Source organism: Mesoplodon bidens (genome assembly GCF_964165515.1).
Source record: "Mesoplodon bidens genome assembly, chromosome: 19".
NCBI lineage: Eukaryota > Metazoa > Chordata > Mammalia > Artiodactyla > Ziphiidae > Mesoplodon > Mesoplodon bidens.
The window spans coordinates 41,087,036-41,104,617 of record NC_138179.1 but is presented as its reverse complement, the minus strand read 5'-3'; the positions used below and the strand labels follow the sequence as shown (position 1 = coordinate 41,104,617).

Here is a 17,582-nt window from a genome sequence, read left to right as displayed (position 1 = left end):
CGGCTGGTGGGGGGGGGTGGAGCTGCTAGGCACACTGGAGGGCCAGACTGCCGCAACTCTGTTCAAAATACAGGTTCCGTAAGACCTCGGCCAGAGGGTGTACCTCAGGGTGGAATTTCTCTTCCTCCTACCCCTAGACAGACAGAGGCCCCACCCATGACAGTGGAGATTATGAATGAGAAAAACATTTATTTCATCTCCAAAATTAGTCTAACAGAATCCAAGGGTGCTGTGCATCTTCCCCCAAGGCTCTGTGATACATTCAGAGCAGCCTGGGGGCTGTGGGTGTGCCCCACACCTCCCAACTAACAGTGGTGGGGTATTTACATAAAGCTGGGTGTTGTCATCAGGCAAAGCCCCTTCCTGCGGCCAAGGGGTGGGAGCAGAGACAGTGCTGCCCGCCCGAGCCCGCTGGCGGGGGGCGGCACCAGCCCTGCGCCTAGGCTGTCAGGAAGGTGACCCAGAGGCACTGGCACAGAGTCCTGAGCCCAGATCCAAGCGAGCAGACACTTCAGCAGTGAGCACGGGCTGCCGCTCGCAGAGCAGGCAGGGGGCAGGGGGCTGGGGGCAGAACGAACCTGAGTGAGGAGGAAAGGAGCCCCAGCCCAGCGCCAGCAGCAGAGCGGGGGGAAGGCCCCACAGCCTCATCTTTGGCAGAGACCCCCAGATGGCGGTGGCCACCGAGGCCTGCACGTGGCCCGGCTCCTTCAGGCTGGAGAGAAGCTAAGGCACTTGTCAAACCTTGGAGCTACTCCAGGCGGGGTTGGGGATCATTAAAAGCAATGAAAAAACCTGTCCAACCAAAAACCCTTCCCTAAAAAATGCCCTCGAGGAGTGGTGGGTGAAGCCCCCTGGGGCACAGGCCGAGGCTCTGAGGCCAGCAGCCAGGATGAGGAGGCAGGGGCTCTCTCTCCAGGCCGTGCGTCAGCTCCGACAGGCGCCAGGTGGATCGAGCGGGGCCGGCAGCTCTGGGAGACCAGCCTCCGGGGAGGAGTCCGGGAAGAGGGGAGGCCCCCCAGGCGCCCTCCCTCCTCCCCTTACCATCCCCGGCCGCAGCTCAGTACACGGGGGGCGGCTGGTAGCCCTCTGTGGTCTCGGCGTTCTGGGTGAAGGGCGGCTGTTGGTAGTTGTCCACAGGCGCGCCTGGGTAGGAGGCGTAGGCCGTGCCGGGGTCCAGAGTGGGGTCCACGTAGTTCTGGATGAAGTCGTCCACTCCGGCCTTGTAGCGCTGGTAGGCCAAGGAGGCCAGCACGCCCTGCAGAGAGCCCCGAGGTTTGGGTTCCTCAGCCCTCCACCACCCTTCACCAAAGACCCCAGGACCCTGGCCCGTCCTGGTCCACTTACCCAGGAGAAGACAGAAAAGAAGCTGAAGGTGATGGCCGCCCGGGCTGAGTCGGCTCCCACCAGCACATGTTCCGGCTTGGGGGCTGCCCATTGATTGGCAAGGAAACAGAAGGCAACAAACCACAGGAAGGTCCAGAGAGCTGGGGAGAAGGCCAGGAGGGCAGGGTTAGCTCCACGGAGGAGGCAGGAGGGCAGGCACCTCCTGGGAGGGAGAAGCCTCCGGGCGTGTAAAGGGCACTGATGCAGAAGCCAGGGTGGGGACAGGATGCCATGCTGGGAGTCCTTGCTCCAAGTCCCACTCAGCTCCGGAGGCTTTCAGCAGACGGTGAGAAATCCTTGCGTGCCAGCCTGTCTGCTGGGAGGTCTGGGGACCTGGGGCTGCTCCCACCCCTCCCAAGCCCTGCAGCCACAGCACCCTAGAGCTTTTGGGACCACTGCCGCTCCTGTTCACCCCAAGATCAAATGGAGGTGCAGCCGGCAGATACCTGAGAAGAGCAGGTCGCTGATGACCAGGTACTTGCGGTCAGTGGCGTTGCTGATCTGGGGGAAATAGACGTCGACCACGAAGAAGAAGGCCGAGGCCAGGAAGGCCAGCACCCCGATGGCGCTGCCGAAGCGGCACGCGTCCTCGTTGCGGTTGAACACGCAGTACGGCTGTTGGGACTCGTGGGTGTTGACGTAGCCCTCACCGAAGATGCACGAGAACACGATCAAGGCGAAGACCTGAGGGGGAGTCGGGAAGGGCTGAGTGACTGCTACCCTCGTGGGACAACCCCCCCAGGTGGCGCACAGAGTGGGGCCCTGGCGGGAGTCGGACACCGGCCTGCTGTGCTCCTGCTGTTCCCCGTGCTCCAGGTCGGTGTCCCAGCCCCTTCTGAACTTGGGGAGCGAGCCCCTCCTTCTCCCTTCTCCTGGGCTATCTCCAGACACCAGTCACAAGTCACGAGGGGCATGGCCGGGGATTCCTGGACTGGGGATGGTGGGGAGCGGAGGGGATCTCCTGGGAGGGGACTGCCCGCCCAGCTGTCTGCCTGGAGGATGGGTACTGGTGGTTAGGTACTTGAAGATTAAGGTCAATCACCCAACCTAAAGCACTCCCACTTTCAGTGAGTTTTAAACAGGATGGGTCACAAAGTCATAGAAACCCAAGCTTGGAGTCTCACCCCCATCATCTGTCTGAGTCACCTCTACAGCACCCAGCCTCTACCTAAACACCCAGTGATGGAGGACTCCTCCCACCTCAGGAAAGCCATGCCTCCGAGCCGAAATAGTGTCCCCAGACCCCCACCTCCTGGAGCCCCCTCCACCTCTTCCCTGCTGGGCTCCCCAGTTTGGCCAGCTTTTTTCCTACAAGGAATTCTGGCCTCTTTGGCATCCTGGCCCCTGCCCTCCCAGGGAACCCCAGCTGGCCTCCCGCTCATAGTGGGTCCTACCCACACAGGGCACCTCAAGCTGGTCTGCCCAGCAGGCCTGTGGACACAGCTCTGCACTCAGACCCCTGGATGTACTGGGGTGGGGGTCGAGGGGGTGTAACAGCCAGAGCTCTGGGAGGGGCTCCAGGCCCTTGCGAAAAGCCTCACGTCACCTGTCTCCGCCCCAAACTGAAAGGCCACCGCTCATCCCTGCCTTATGTCAGCAGACCCGGGACAGTCTGGACGCCTGGCTCCCTCTGGGACCGGCCCAGGCCTCTCCCCAGCCTGCCCTGCCTGCCTGCACAAGGCCCTCTCAATAGGCTCTGGAGCTGGCAGTCACAAGCCCCACCCCCAGCTGGAGATGAAGCCGGAACTCCGGATGCTGGGAGCAGTGTGCCAGCCTGACTCCTGGCACTGCCATCCCGAAACGTGGGCATCTGCTCCTGGGGTCAGACCCCACAGTCAGGCAGAGCGGGGGTGAGGGTGTCACCAGGGCAACTCGTAGGGCTCCAGTCCCAGGCAGGGGCAGGTGTGGTGTGGGTGCCGCATGCCCAGCCCTCTGCCTGCGGGCTGGCTGACAGCTTGTTCAGCTTTGGGCTCTGGTTGTCCAAGAGCATGGGACCTCCCACCAACGCCCCACCCCCGGTAACCTGGTACTGGAGCGCCCATCCAGCTCACATGGAGGGGAACATCCTGGGGTCACCTGATCTTGGATGGGGAAGCAGACCCATGGGCTGCTCTTGAGTGGAAGAGAGACTATTTCAGGGCGCCAGGGCGGGCGCCAGGCTGCCCCCCAACCCCACGCACCCCACGTGGCTTCGGAAAGCCCCTTCCTGATGAATTCCCCCAGGGTGGGAGTCGCGGCGTGCCGGCCACCTGTCCTGGAGCCGCCTCAAACTCCTCCCACTGCCAGCAGGGCGACGGGCCTGCTCCCCGCGGTGCCGCCCGGCCGTTCCGCGCCCGGGCTGGGAGGTGGGGGGTGGCGGGACCTGGGTTCGGGGGACGGCGGGGCCCGGCGGGTGAGGGGCTGGAGGGTCCCGGGCGCCGCTCGCCCGCCCTACGCGCGCCGCTCCCACCCCCGGGCCTCGGCCGCCACCACCTGTCGCGCTCTCAGGCTCGCAGCGGCCCCACTCCCCCCGGCCTGGCAACGAAGTCGGTTCCCCGAGGCCCCGCACCCCGGCTCACCAAGCACAAGGCGCGCACCACCACCTGCGGCTGCGTCAGGAAGCGCCGCAGGTCGAAGGAGCCGCCCGCCTTGGCCGCGCCGTAGGCCCCGCTCTCCATGTCGCCGTCGCCGTCGCCGTCGCCGCCGCCGCCGCAGCCGCGGACTGCTGAGGAGCCAGCCTGCCGCCCCGCCCCCGGCCCGGCTCCTCCCCAGGGGCGTGGCCAAGCACCACTCCAGGGACCGAGGGCGAAGTCCGCCCAAGGCGAGCGGCGGTGCAGGAGCGGCAGGGGTCCCCCGACAGCCCGGTCTGCGCTTCCAGCGGCCGACATCCGTCCAGCGGCCGCGGACTCATTGTCCAGCCCACCTCTCGGCCGGGGTCTCGTCCCTCTGCTATGCTGGTCCGCAGGGCGACTGGAAAGGGCCAGAGAGTCCCCAGAAAGAGAGGGTCGCAAGGAGGGCCCGCCCCTCTGCTCCAGCCACTCTTTGCCCCTGCACTCCCGCCTCCGCCTCCAGGAAGCCCCGCCAGACGCCGTCTGGGCCCCACCTGCCCAAGACCCAGGCTCCTACGCACCTCCTCTCTTCTCCCCCATTCTACTCAAACCCCAGGCCACAGCCTGGACCCCTTCCTGCATGGCCTGTCACTTTTTCCTCCTCTCTGGAGCTAAGCCTGGGATGTGGTCGAGACCACCGCCCCTCCCAGTTTTTCCCGAGCCGGGCCCGGCCCCCGGGCCACGTAGGGACGTGCGTAGGTAGGGCCGACTTCCAGGCTCCAAGATGGTGTGCAGACAGAAACGAAGTTCCCAGGGTGGCCGGCAGGGGGCAGAGTTTAATACAATTCTTTCCGGAAATGGTTCAGAGCGTCCAAACGGGGATGGCTCTAGGTGTGTGTGGGTGGGGAGGGGGGCTGGCTCTCCAGGGGCTTCAGGCTGACTCGGCAGAGAGGAATTCATAGTTCCTCCCTGACATCATAGTTGCAGGTAAGGATTAATGAGGGGGTGCTGGCCAGGTGGGGCCCAGAGTCCTCCAGGTGAGTGGGACGGTGACAGGTGAGCAGTGGAGCCAGAGGACTGGGCCACCAGGAGATGGGGTGCCACTCCAGGGAAGAGGGGAGCAGGGGTGGGGGAGGAAGCAGTGGCCCTGGGTGGGCTGGCGCCTCTGGGCCTTCACATCTACCCCACCGTCTTCCCAGACCTGGATGGACGGTGACGAGCAGCTGAGCGGTGAGGAGAGGGGCCCTCACAGAGCCCCCTCCTCCTATGGACCTCTCCTTCCCCCTACAGCTCCCCCCATCCTAAAACCCTCAAACTAGCACCATGAGTATTTGATGAACACCAGCGCTCCAAGAATCCAGGCTGGTGGGCTTTTTCTTCATTCTTTTCTTCATTTCATTTCTTCAAATGGTGGGTCCTTCTATAAGGGACAAGGACCGGGGCTCTCCTGGGGACTCTGCCCAGCCTGCGTCTTCTGGTCACGACCTTGATGACAAAGGAGTTGAGACTCCAGGTTAAGCCAGCACACCTCCCAGCCACCCCCTCCCAAGGCCTCCAGGAATTTTATTGGTGGCAAGTGCATCAGTGCCCTGGGCAGGAGGAGGGGCGTGAGGCTTAGTAACACCACGAAATAAGGTGGGGGCACTGAATCACCTGGAGGCCAAGTACTGGCCCCTGATCTGTATACCCCCTGTTATAGAAGGGGAAACTGAGGCTCAGAGAGCTGACATGGCTCGCCCGTGAGCCTAGCCTCTGGGACAGACTTGGGAGTGGGGGCACAGAGGTAAGACAAGGAGAGTGCCAAGGACTCCTGGACAAAGCCCACCAAAGAGGCTGGCCAGGTGTTAGTGAATTGGTCAACCAAACCCACACTGGGGTCCTAGCTTGGGCTGAGAGCCCCTATCTCAGCCAGTGAGGTTTGATTTGCTCAGTCAATAACAAAATGGGTGCTGAGACTGGAAGAGCACCAGCTTTCTTCAATGGCCAAAGAATGGAGAAGCGGGAACCTAGTTTGCAAATCAACTCAACCCAATTCAGGTGGAGACACCAAATACATAGGAGGGTTGGAGTAAAAGGGAGGGGTTTGGAATGAGTGGGAGGAATATTCATTAGTTATCCAAGAACAGGGTGTGGTTTGGACCTGGAACTGATGCAGCTCTCCTTTTCAGTCCTTGTAGGGGCTTTTCTGGTCATCATCATGGTGATCACCAGCTGTCCTGGTGCTGGTGGGTGTGTCATTTAGCTAACGTATAGAGCGTGTAATAAGGCTCTAGATCTATTGGAAGTCAAATCCTCCGCCATCTTGAGCCTAGTTGGTTCTAATTGGTTCTTGTTTTTTTTCTATTTGCTGCTTCCTCCTGAAACTTAGATAAGAGTAATTTGTTTCTATTCGAGGGAGGGACAGGGGTGTGATTCTGGGGAGACAGCTTTGGTACCAGAGGGGCAGGGAGGAAGACCAGGAGACAGAAGTGTCTTAGGAACCAGGGGAGGTGAGAAGTTCGGAGGCAGAGGTGACCGCTGCCAAAGGCCAGGCAGGTGGAGCACACAGAGGCCTGCGGTGCCCAGGGTTGGACAGCACAAAGGCCCTGGTCACTTTACAAGTCAGTGAAGTAATAGCCTTGGAGAGGGGACCCCAGGAGGTCCGGCCCCTGCCTCCGGTCACCAGCTGGAAAGACTGACGGGGTTTCCATGGAGGGCAGAAGCCCCTGGCCCACCCTGGTGCCCTGGAGACCTCATCCTCCTCAGACCAATAGGGAGCATTGGAGAGAGCCCCACCCAGAGGCAGTGGACTCCACGGCAAGGCGGCTAGAGCATGGTCAGGGTCAGATAAAGCCGCCAACGCGCCCCATGGGCACTTGGCACACGGTAGGCCCTGAGTAAGCTTTTGCAAGTCGTGCATAAGCAATATGGCCCTTTCTTTGCCCTGGTGTGAAGCCAAACAAACCAAAATGTTGGAGTTTGGAGCAGAGAAAGTTTTATTGCGGGGCCATGCAAGGAGAACGGAGCGGGGGCGCTCATGCCCCCCCAAATTCCGAACTCCTCGAAGGCTTTCAGCAAAGCACTTTTATAGGCCGGGTGAGAGAGGGGAGTCACAGGGTATGTGATCAATTCTCTGATTGGTTGGTGTCACAGAGGTTACCATTATCAATCCTTAGGCACCAGAAGGCCCCTGGGCTACGAGCTCATGATCCTCAAGTAGTTAATTTCTTCCATTTGGTCGTGGGTTTTAGCATCTGAAAAATTCAGGAAATATGCCTGAGATACTGTTATCTGGGTACTTCAGAGAAGAGCTACAGCAGAAGATATGGAGGAGGGGTCTGTCCTGGGAAAGCCCCATAGGGTCCTGCTTGGTTTCAATGGCAGCCCTGCCCTACCAAACCACCACCGGCTTTGCCAAGCCAGGGCCCCCGTTGATCCACATAGGCCATCAGCAGTTCACTCCTCCCCCACATCCAGCACCCGTTTCCTACCTGATCTGCTTGGTCCGGCTCAGTTTCCAAGAAAAGACGGCTATGATGGAGATGAGGCAGCCAGCCAGCACGAAGGTGGGTCCCTGGGGCAGCTCTCCTGTGAAGGAGGCGGGGAGGCAGCTGGGCTGGACTTCCGTTAGGCCAGGCCAGGGTAGGCATGGCTGCGTCAGGGCACCTTCCCTGCTCTTGGCACCTCCCACTGACCTACTCAGAAGCGCCAGCTTCCCCTCTGGAAACCAAGGGGCCCTCTCACCTGGGGGCACCAGCGTGAAGGGAGTGTGCTGGACGCTGATGTTGTTTTCAGCCTGGCACCGGAACCAGGCCGACGTCTGGTTCAGTGGGAAGGAGAAGTTGGCTGGCTGCCCAGGGTTCCGAGTCTGCTGCATGTGGATGTGCCCGTTCCTCCTGACCAGTCTGTAGGTGATGGGTGGGCTGCCCGAGGATGCCTGGCAGAACACCTCTACCCTGAGGCCTGACCCCCTGTCCAACAGGGTGAAGTCAGCTTGCAGCTGGGACACCGGCTCTGGCAGGGTGGGAGAGGGCGGGAGCACAGGTGTGGCTGGGAGACTTTAATGCCCTCTCCCTAGCCAATTCCCTCAGTACACAGGCCTAATGAGCCTAGTGGCCTAACTGATTGATTGCTCCTCCAGGCAGCCTTCTGGATTACTCCCTCCGCCTCACGTCTGAGCTTCTACCCTACTTGCAGTGTATACCATACAATTTCATGCATGTATTTCTTTTTATTTTCATGTGGTATATTCTGGGTTGCCAGACTTAGCAGCTAAAAATACCCAGTTAATTTTGAATTCAGATTAACAATGAATAAAATTTGGGCAGTCTCTTAAAGATGAGACAGTCCAAAGAGGAAGAAGGAAACCAATGTTTATCAAGCACCTTAAGAAAAATGCTGGTTTGGCAATTCCTCAAAAAATTAAAGAAGTACCATATGACCCAGCGATTCCACTCCTAGCTATATACCAGAAGAATTGGGACGCTAACAGATACTTGTACACACATGTTCACAGCAGCACTATTCACAACAGCCAAAAGGTGGAAACAGCCCAGATGTCCATCAATGGATGACGGATAAACAAAATGTGGTGCATCCATATGACGGAAGAGTATTCATCCATAAAAAGGAATGAAGCACTGACACCTGCTACAACATGTATGAACCTTAAAAACATTATGCTGGGGCTTCCCTGGTGGCGCAGTGGTTGAGAATCTGCCTGCTAATGCAGGGGACACGGGTTCAAGCCCTGGTCTGGGAAGATCCCACATGCCGCGGAGCAACTAGGCCCGTGAACCACAACTACTGAGCCTGCACGTCTGGAGCCTGTGCTCCGCAACAAGAGAGGCCGCGATAGTGAGAGGCCCACGCACCGTGATGAAAAGTGGCCCCCACTTGCCACAACTAGAGAAAGCCCTCACGCAGAAACGAAGACCCAACACAGCCAAAAATAAAAATAATAAATAAATAAATAAGTTTTAGAAACAAGAAAAACACATTATGCTGAATGAAATACGTCAGACACAAAAGGCCACATATTGTATGATTCTATTCATGTGAAATACCCAGAATTTTTTTTTTTTTTTTTTTTTTTTTTTGCGGTACGCGGGCCTCTCACTGCTGTGGCCTCTCCCGTTGCGGAGCACAGGCTCCGGACGCGCAGACACGGCGGCCATGGCTCACGGGCCCAGCCGCTCCGCAGCATGTGGGATCTTCCCGGACCAGGGCACGAACCCGTGTCCCCTGCATCGGCAGGCGGACTCTCAACCACTGCGCCACCAGGGAAGCCCTACCCAGAATTTTTTAAATCCCCAGAGAATTCCCTGGTGGTCCAGTGCTTAGGACTCTGCGCTTTCACTGCAGGGGTCACGGGTTCGATCCCTGGTCGAGGAACTAAGATCCCACATGCTTCGCAGTGTGGCAAAATAATAAAAAAATAAATAAAAAATCCCCCGAGACAGAAAGCAGATTGGTAGTTAGTAGGGGCTGGGAGACGGGCAACGAGGAGTGACTGCTTGATGCATATGGGGTTTCCTTTTGGGAAATGTGAATGGACCAAATGCTACTGAATTATCACTTTAAAATGGTTACCTTTGTGTTATGTGAATTTCACCTCAATTTTTTAAAGAAAAGAAAAAAGAAACTGCTGGGAAAAGTCTACCTCTTGGGTTTAGACTCTTTCTGCTCAGAACATTACTATAGAGATAAATTGAAATCAGGACATGAGTAGGAAGCACGGAGAAATATGGAGCACCGGGTGGGAGGACTGACACTGGCTTCAACTTCTAGAGTCAACAGTTTTGTCCCCTGCTGCAGGGGCCAGGCGCTCTGTTGGTCCTGCCTATCACCGCATCCCTGGCCAGAAAGTTACTATCTGTTGGCTGAACGAAGCAGTTGCTCTCAGGTTGCACGCTGAAGCGTGGCATCCGCTCCTTGCAGGGACCTCCTTATGTGATAAAGGGGCAAACCTTGAGTCCTGTGGCCCCAGCGTTCCTTGAGGACACCCTGGAGCTGGGGATTTCCTCCCATGATGGGGACAGGTAAAGTATAGAGTGGGCCAGGCACCCAATGAGCTGGCCCAGCGTTCAGGCCTGATACTGGGCAGTGGCCTGGAGACATCTAGGGCCTGTCCACCTTCCGAGGTCAGAGATTTCCTCATCCAGTCCTGCTCTAGGTACCTTTGCCATAAGCATTTCTGCCATATGCATCTTTGCCGCAGGCATTTCTACTGCCAACATTTTCACTGCAAAACTAATTGGCCTTCCAATGCGGAAGTCCCGGAACTGATACCTCTCTTAAGGAAGGAAGAAATTTTAGTAAACAAGAAAAAGTGGGGACTTCCCTGGTGGCGCAGTGGTTAAGAACCTGCCTGCCAATGCAAGGGACACGGGTTCGAGCCCTGATCAGGGAAGATCCCACGTGCCGTGGAGCAACTGAGCCCGTGAGCCACAACTACTGAGCCCGCGTGCCACAACTACTGAAGCCCACGTGCCTAGAGCCCGTGCTCCGCGACAAGAGAAGCCACGGCAATCAGAAGCCTGCACACTGCAATGAAGAGTAGCCCCTGATCGCTGCAACTAGAGAAAGCCTGCATACAGCAGCAAGGGCCCAACGCAGCCAAAAATAAATAAATATAAATAAATTTAAAGAAAAGAAAAAGTGTGATGCAGAACGAGAAGATGAATCAACAGGCAAAAAAAAAAAGGGGGGGGAGGGATAAAATCCTATGAACGAAAGACTTGGAAGACAAGTGATTTAGATACAACCCACAAAATAAAATCAGTTATTTGTGCAGTATTGCCATGAATCTACACACATTTAAATATATTAATATATTTTCGATTTCATAATAAAGTCTTTTTCAATTCATTTTTCATGTTTCCTTATGTCCTTTTAGATGTCCCTCTTTTGTTAATTTTTTTATATTCATACGGTGAAATTGCCTTCTGGCCAATTAATTAGTTATGTGGTGACAATGCCTATGGCATAGACGCCGTGGGCTGCAGGGGTGGTGGCCAGGCTTCTGCTCCCAGACAGGTCAACATCTGGTTCAAAGGGACAGTCAGAAGGCAGAGGGCAGGTGGGTATGACCCAGACCATGAGAGATGTTAACAGTGGAGGGATCCTAAACTTGGAGAGGTTGGATGGAAGTAGAGAAACAGGCCGCTTAGGAAAGGCAGGACTTCAGAAGAACCGGGAGACCAGATGCTCACAGCACCCAGAGGACTCTCCTCCCTGGACCCAGGACCAAGACCCACTCTGCAGCCACTCCCAGCAGGCATGCATCCATCCAAACCGTCTCTCTGCTTGGGAGTAATTTTTCTGTTTTGTAGGCAGATCCTGGAGTCGATTTTGATGTAGAAAACATCTGTAAGATCTTCCTATTGGTCTGATCTTGCCCACACTGAATTCTCCAAGACAGCGATCGCGATTAAACAAAGATGCCTCCTGAATGGGGGCTTGGGAGAGAAGTCTGAATGATTCGTGGTGGGCACTTACCTGCCTTTTCAAGGAGAGTGTGTAGGGGGGGATGCTTGGGCCGGGGGTGGGGTAGAGAGAAGGGTGTATGAAATCTAAATATCATATACCTCATTCCTCATCCCTGCCCTGCCAGGCACACTGGCTCCGGAAATGCTGCGATCAGAAAACTGCTCACTGAGCAGAGAACTGGAAGAAACTAGAATACGATGTTCTTCAGAGACATTTCCTAGGAATCCTAAAGTTTCTGACTGCTAAGCGTATTTCCTTCTCAACCAGGGGTGATTTTGCCTCCAGGGGACCTTTGTGTCCAGAGACATTTTTGTTTGTCGCCAGTGGGGGGTGAGGTGCTCCTGGCATGTAGTTGGGAAGAGGCCAGGGCAGTCGCTAAACATCGCACGATGCACAGGGCAGCCCCCATAACAGAATTATCCAGCCCCAGTGGCAGTAGTGTCAAGGCTGAGAAACTGGTCTAGACAACTAGCAGTGGCTTTGCAGAATCAGGATTCTCTCCCCGCCCACGGCTGCTCAGACACCACAAATCTTTTCTCATCGGCGCCTCTTTCTAAACTTCGTGAGAACCCCCATTTTCTTCATACTATTTGTTTTTCAAATACTCCTTCACGCAAAATCTTTGAAGTTAAGTAAAGCTCTATCTAGAGTTTAATCTACTCTCCAGGGCACCAATTTGCAAACTGCTACCAACAACTTCGTCAACGTGACTCTGGGGCCCAACGGTCAACGGTTCTTGGGGCCAAAATCTTCCTCCCTGGGGAAATGCGGGTCCAGGCTTCAGGGTGATGACACTTTTGCTCCCTTCACTGTGGGGAAAGGACCTTGACTTAACAAAAATGGAAAGAAAAAGCTGGCCCACCTTCATTTCCGTTTCGATGGCCATTAATAGAAGCCTGATTTACATAAGTTCACAGACAGCAGCCACTTTCTTTTTTAGTGCCCTACAGGGTAGAGCATTCACTTTTTATTCTAACAAGACTTGTGTGGGTCTTTCCTTTTGATTATTTAGTTTATGCATCTAGCCCACCCATAACCAGTGGTCTATCACTTAATTACAAATTCATCATCTGTGTCTGAACATTTGAAGATAGGATGGCACACTCAGAATTTGATGAAGTGATAAGGACACCCTGGGAACCAGAAGCTGAGCCAGGCCAGGGCTGGGGTGATCTAATGGCTGTGCAGAGCCTCCCACTGTCGCTAAAGAAAGAGCGAGCGGCTTAGGGCTGTGCCCAGGCCGGGGCAGTGGGCTGCCACCCAGCTGGGCTCGGAGGCTCTTCAGGATCACCCCTACCTCTCCCTACCTTGTTTCTGTGATAAACCAGAAGCTTGGAGATTGGAGTCCCAACCCTGGAGGCCCAATTCATTAGACCTGAGCTCGGGCCCAGGGATCTGATGAGGGTTGAACGAACAGCCCATCTGTTGAGAGTTGAATTGTGTCCTCCAAAAAAGAAGATGTATTCAAGCCTTAGCCCTAGGTACTTGTGAATGGGACCTTATTTGGAAATGGGGTCCTTACAGATGGACTTCAGTAGCCCGTGCTGGATTAGGGTGGGCCCTAAAGAGAAGAGACAAAGACACACACACACACACACACACACACACACACACGGGCCACGTAAAGACAGAGGCAGAGTTTGGAGTGATGTTGTCACAAGCCAGGGAACGCCAAGGACTACCACAGCCCGCCGGTGAGCCTTCAGAGGAAGCCTCCAGAACCAGGAGAGAATCCATTTCTGTGTGGTACTTCGTTAGAGCAGCCCCAGGAAACTAGCACAACCCCCTTACAAGTGAAGCGGATTTCAGGAGTCGGGGGGAGGGGACAGTTATCAAGATTCCTCTGTATGCACTCTGAATCTGTCCTTCAACCGGCTGCGCCCCAGCCCCCCACCCCGAACACTGTCTTCTTTCATGGCAGCCCCACGGGAGACCCCAGGCTCCCAGGTCACCCTCATCTTCCTGCCCCACGTTTTCTAGGGCTCTGCAAGTCCCCCTTTACGTCCCACCTCCCCCTGCGCCCTCTGGAAGGCTGGTAGGCTCAGTTGGCACCAAATCCCATAACCCTCAACTTTCCTCTCACATCTCACCTTCTACACCTAATGGAAACCAGCCTCCCCTCCCCCGCGCAGTGCCTGCACCAGTGGTATCTCAGGTGGCGGGGGGGTCCTCACCGCCTTCCCAACACTGGCCTGGGATGGCGAGGGTGGGCATCCTCTTGCTATTCCTGGACCACTCTCCCTCCTCCCTCCCTAAACAGCAGCCTTGAGCCTCATGTCTTCAGACACTGCACCCTGCCCCTCTGGGTTACAATTACCTAGAAATGCCCACCATCCCTTGAAGATTCTTGTGCCTGGTTCCTGCTACACTCAATACTGCACTTGCCATGATTCTTGGGGATTTCAAAACATACAGAGAAACGTTCCAAAATCTTAACACCCAGGCCCAACCTCTTGTTCCCATTACTAGTAATCAGTTGTAAGGCTGCCCTTGACTTCGCCAGTTCCCAGTTGCTCAGACCAAAAACCCCCAAGTCATCTTCCACAGCTCTGTCTTTCCTATCCCATCCCATCCACCAGCAAAGGCCTTCAGAATATACCTTGACCACCTTGCCAGGCCTCCTGGCTATCACCCAGTCTCTCCTCTGGATCCCGGGAACAGTCTAAAGGCTCTCTGGGATTCTACCCTTCATCCCCATCCCATCTCTTCTCAACACAGCAGCCAAAATGACCCCAGGAAGAGTAAATCAGGTCAAGCCTTCTGCTGCAAACCCTCCCATTGCTATGCCCACAGGGCCCCCCCTGCTCAACACTGCTCCCCCCTCCTCATCCAACACTCCGCTGCCCCTGCTTCCTGTGCTCTGGCCACGCAGGCCCTTGTTCAGGCACATCCTGCTCTACCACCTCCTTCGTGTCCTTGCTGGTGTCCCCTTCTCAGTGATGACTTCCTAGTAGATGGTGCCCTCCCTCCCCACCCCCAACCCATGTTCCCTTCCCCTCTTCCCTGCTTGCTGTTCTCTGGGACCTATCACGTTCTAGCACGCTGTAGAATGTGCTTATTTTTATTACCATCTGTCCCTCCAGCCCCACTAGAATGTAAGCTATGTGAGGGCAGGGATCTCTGTTTTGTTTCTGCACCTTGTATATATCCATCCTGGGGCCTCAAGCACCACCTGGCACCAAACAGATGCTCAACCAGTAATTACTGAATGACTGGATAAATGAATGAATGAATGATTTGTCAGTCGGTTCCTTAGGAGTTTAGTTAGCAGGACTTGCTGGGCAAGAGTCTGAGCAGAAGTCAGGGGCCAGAGTGGGGTGGACCGGCCCTGCCCAAGTACTTCCCGGAGACCCAGAGGCCAGAGCCCAGCGCTGTTCTCCTTTTAGCGGTAACACCATGATGTGTTTGTTTTTAAAGCAAATAAGGAAATGATAGTTCAGCCCTTGCCGCGCTCAAGTGAGGCCCACCGTTAAGTGGAATAGAGGCGGCTGCAGCTGCAGCCCTGAGACCAGGAAAGGTACAGGTGGAGACGAGACCAGAGGAGAGGCAGCCGCCCTTGCAGAGATGTGGAGAGGAGGAGGTGACTGACCACCTTGACTTTAAGGGTCACAGGGCCAGAAGTGGGGGCAGGGGAGAGGAGAAGGAAGGGGAGTGGAAAGGTGGAGGCGGCAAAAGCTGAGGAGGGGGGGCTTCCCTGGTGGCACAGTGGTTGAGAGTCCGCCTGCCGATGCAGGGGACACGGGTTCGTGCCCTGGTCCGGGAAGATCCCACGTGCCGCGGAGCAGCTGGGCCCGTGAGCCATGGCCGCTGAGCCTGCGCGTCCGGAGCCTGTGCTCCGCAACGGGAGAGGCCACAACAGTGAGAGGCCCGCGTACCGCAAAAAAAAAAAAAAGCTGAGGAGAGACGGCCACCAGGAGCACCCCCTCTCACCGGCTCGTACACCAGGTGGCTGGTGGAGGGAGGGGCCCTGACGCCGTCCTGCTGCCTCTGAGAGTCACGCAGTTTCCCCTTTGCCGGACCTCGGGGAGGGGTGAGTTGGGGGAGCCTGGACTTCCTCATTCTCTCACTCGCCCTCCTCCTGGGCCAAGGCACCCCACCAGAATGCCCCCAGCCTGCCCTGGGGTCACCCACCCCAAGGGGCTTCTGCTACAGATCAGGCACTCAGGTAGAGTGATTGGGGTACACCTGCCCGGGGACACGCCCTCTGCCCACCTCCGCTGGTAATACCCTCCCCCCCGCCACACACACACAGCCCAAGGGGAAGCCAAGCACTTTCCTTGCCCCGCGTCACTCTCCCCACCATCCGTCTGTTGCCCCGCCCACTCCCACCTCCTGCAGAGCCTCTTCTCCAGCCCTCCAGGGCCCTGCAGGGGTTGAGGCTGAGGTCCAGAACCGTCCAGTGGTCTAGCAGCAGATGCCACTCACTCGCAACACCCTTCCCCTGGCCGGCCAAGGCCTCTACCGTGGGTGGGGCCTCTGACTCCAGGGTCCCCATCTGGGGGTACTCCGCCCTCCAGCATGCTGGGAAACTCACCTTTCTCCTGCTTCGAGGAGCTGCTGGTGGCTGTAAGAGAGGGGAGGGCGGTTAGGAGAGCCCAGGGTGGAGGGGAGGCCAGAGCCCACCCAGAGAGCCTCGTCCTGAGCCCAGAAGGAGGCCCAGGACTCCACAAGCACCTTCACTCACAGAAGCTCTTTTTTTTTTTTTTTTTTTTTTTTGCGGTAGGCGGGCCTCTCACTGTTGTGGCCTCTCCCCTTGCAGAGCACAGGCTCCGGACGCGCAGGCCCAGCAGCCATGGCTCACGGGCCCAGCCGCTCCGCGGCATGTGGGATCCTCCCAGACCGGGGCACGAACCCGCGTCCCCTGCATCGGCAGGCGGACTCTCAACCACTGCGCCACCAGGGAAGCCCCACAGAAGCTCTTTGGAGCCCGGAGCATTTCGTATCATCAGCCCATTCTGCAGATGAGTAAAGAGTGGGCCCAGAATGGTGAAGCAATAATTGGCTGGTCTGAGACTCAAGCCTAAACCTTCCCCTCTCTGTCCTGTGCTTCCAGAGGTGTCTGGGCCTTTGGGCCCCACCTCTCCTGTGCTCCCTAGACCCCTGGACCCTGAGTCTGCCACCTCAAGGCCCTGGCAGTGGCCCCCCCCAACGATGTCCCTGGGCAGCTCACCTAGCGCAGCCAAGCAGAGCAGCAGCAGGACTCTCATGCCTCTGCCGCGTGAGGCCCTCAGCCAGGCGAGCAAGAGCTTCCTTGAGCGAGGCCACCTCCACACCAGAGCCTCTGGGTGCTCCCTGGGTGGGTGCGTGACTGCAGCGGGGAGATAACCCGGATGCCACAGCGCCCCAGGGCTGGGCCCGGGACAGCGACTCTCCCCACACCCCCAGGGAGTTAGGAGGGGCCTGGAGCCAAACCAGGGCTCACAGTCGCCACCACTGCCGAGCTGTAGGACCCCAGCGTAGAAGATGTCCATGTCCTCACCCTGGAGTATGTTATGGTAGCCAGCAAGGGGGAATTAAGCTTGCTAAGCCGCTGATTTTGAGATGAGGGGATTATCCCAGATTATCGAGGTGGGCCTGATGTAATCATGAGGGTCCTTCTGAAGAACTGGTGGGTTGGACCCCTCAGGGCTGGGGGCTCAGGGCAGAGAGAAGAGAGGGAGCAGGTAAGGTGGGACTAGGACCCATCCAATCCCACAGAGGCTTTTTTTTTTTAAATGAATGAAGTGACTTTATTGAAACACTCCCTGTTTATACACTGACACAGCTGCATGCGTTTTTCTCCTGCTATGGCTGAACGTGGAGCTTTGATTTGTACACAGGTGCCTTCCTCAGGGAAGATGTCCCGCCCCCAGGGAACAATTTGCTTCCTGTGCAGGCTCTTCTCTCCTACAGAGCCTCACAGGTCAGTGGCACTCACACCCCCCGGCACAGCCCAGGAACGGGCACCTGACCCAAGGAAGGCCAGTTACAGCCCTGCCCTGGGGCCCCTAGGCCCGGCTCACGGGCACCCACTGAGGCCTGGGCGTGTTGGGAAGCTGGTCTGGGGGGATGACCCTGCCCAAGCCTGGGCACAGTGTCCTGGAGCTCCCGAGGACTAGCTTTGTCTGTCACCTCGGTGGTCCCTTCTCCTCAGTGGGCAAGAATCAGCATCTGTCCCTTGCCACACAGAGTCCTGACTTGTACCCCTGGGGGTGTGCTCTG

At 56.9% G+C, this 17,582-nt stretch overlaps 2 protein-coding genes across 3 annotated transcripts; both read right to left on the bottom strand.

Annotated features, from left to right (window-relative positions):
• Positions 1–167: 167 nt before the first annotated feature.
• Positions 168–4,075, bottom strand: SYNGR2 (synaptogyrin 2). 2 transcript variants are annotated; one of them, XM_081218346.1, is made up of 4 exons: positions 3,942–4,075; positions 1,830–2,067; positions 1,345–1,484; positions 168–1,255 (listed from the first exon to the last, which is right to left on the bottom strand). In XM_081218346.1, exons 1-4 carry the CDS (start codon positions 4,038–4,040, stop codon positions 1,058–1,060), a joined length of 675 nt encoding a protein of 224 aa, XP_081074472.1. In that variant the 5' UTR covers positions 4,041–4,075; the 3' UTR covers positions 168–1,057. The 2 variants fall into 2 exon arrangements, with proteins under 2 accessions (XP_081074472.1, XP_081074473.1); XM_081218347.1 differs by lacking the exon at positions 1,345–1,484.
• Positions 4,076–6,889: 2,814 nt separating this feature from the next.
• On the bottom strand, positions 6,890–16,852 carry LOC308607056 (protein IL-40; the record flags this gene model as incomplete). The annotated part of the gene is made up of 6 exons (XM_081218648.1): positions 6,890–7,144; positions 7,382–7,478; positions 7,635–7,904; positions 15,916–15,945; positions 16,552–16,689; positions 16,804–16,852. The coding sequence occupies 6 exons, from the start codon at positions 16,850–16,852 to the stop codon at positions 7,138–7,140; spliced, it is 591 nt and encodes a 196-aa protein (XP_081074774.1). The 3' UTR covers positions 6,890–7,137.
• Between the last annotated feature and the right edge of the window lie 730 nt (positions 16,853–17,582).

Coding starts and splice junctions, on each gene's coding strand:
- SYNGR2 (XM_081218346.1), bottom strand. CDS start 4,040: ATGGAGAGCGGGGCCTACGGCGCGGCCAAGGCGGGCGGCTCCTTCGAC. Junction 2,068..3,941: donor TGGTGCGCGCCTTGTGCTTG/GTGAGCCGGGGT, acceptor ACTCCCCCTCAG/GTCTTCGCCTTGATCGTGTT. Junction 1,256..1,344: donor TCTTTTCTGTCTTCTCCTGG/GTAAGTGGACCA, acceptor GGCTCTCTGCAG/GGCGTGCTGGCCTCCTTGGC.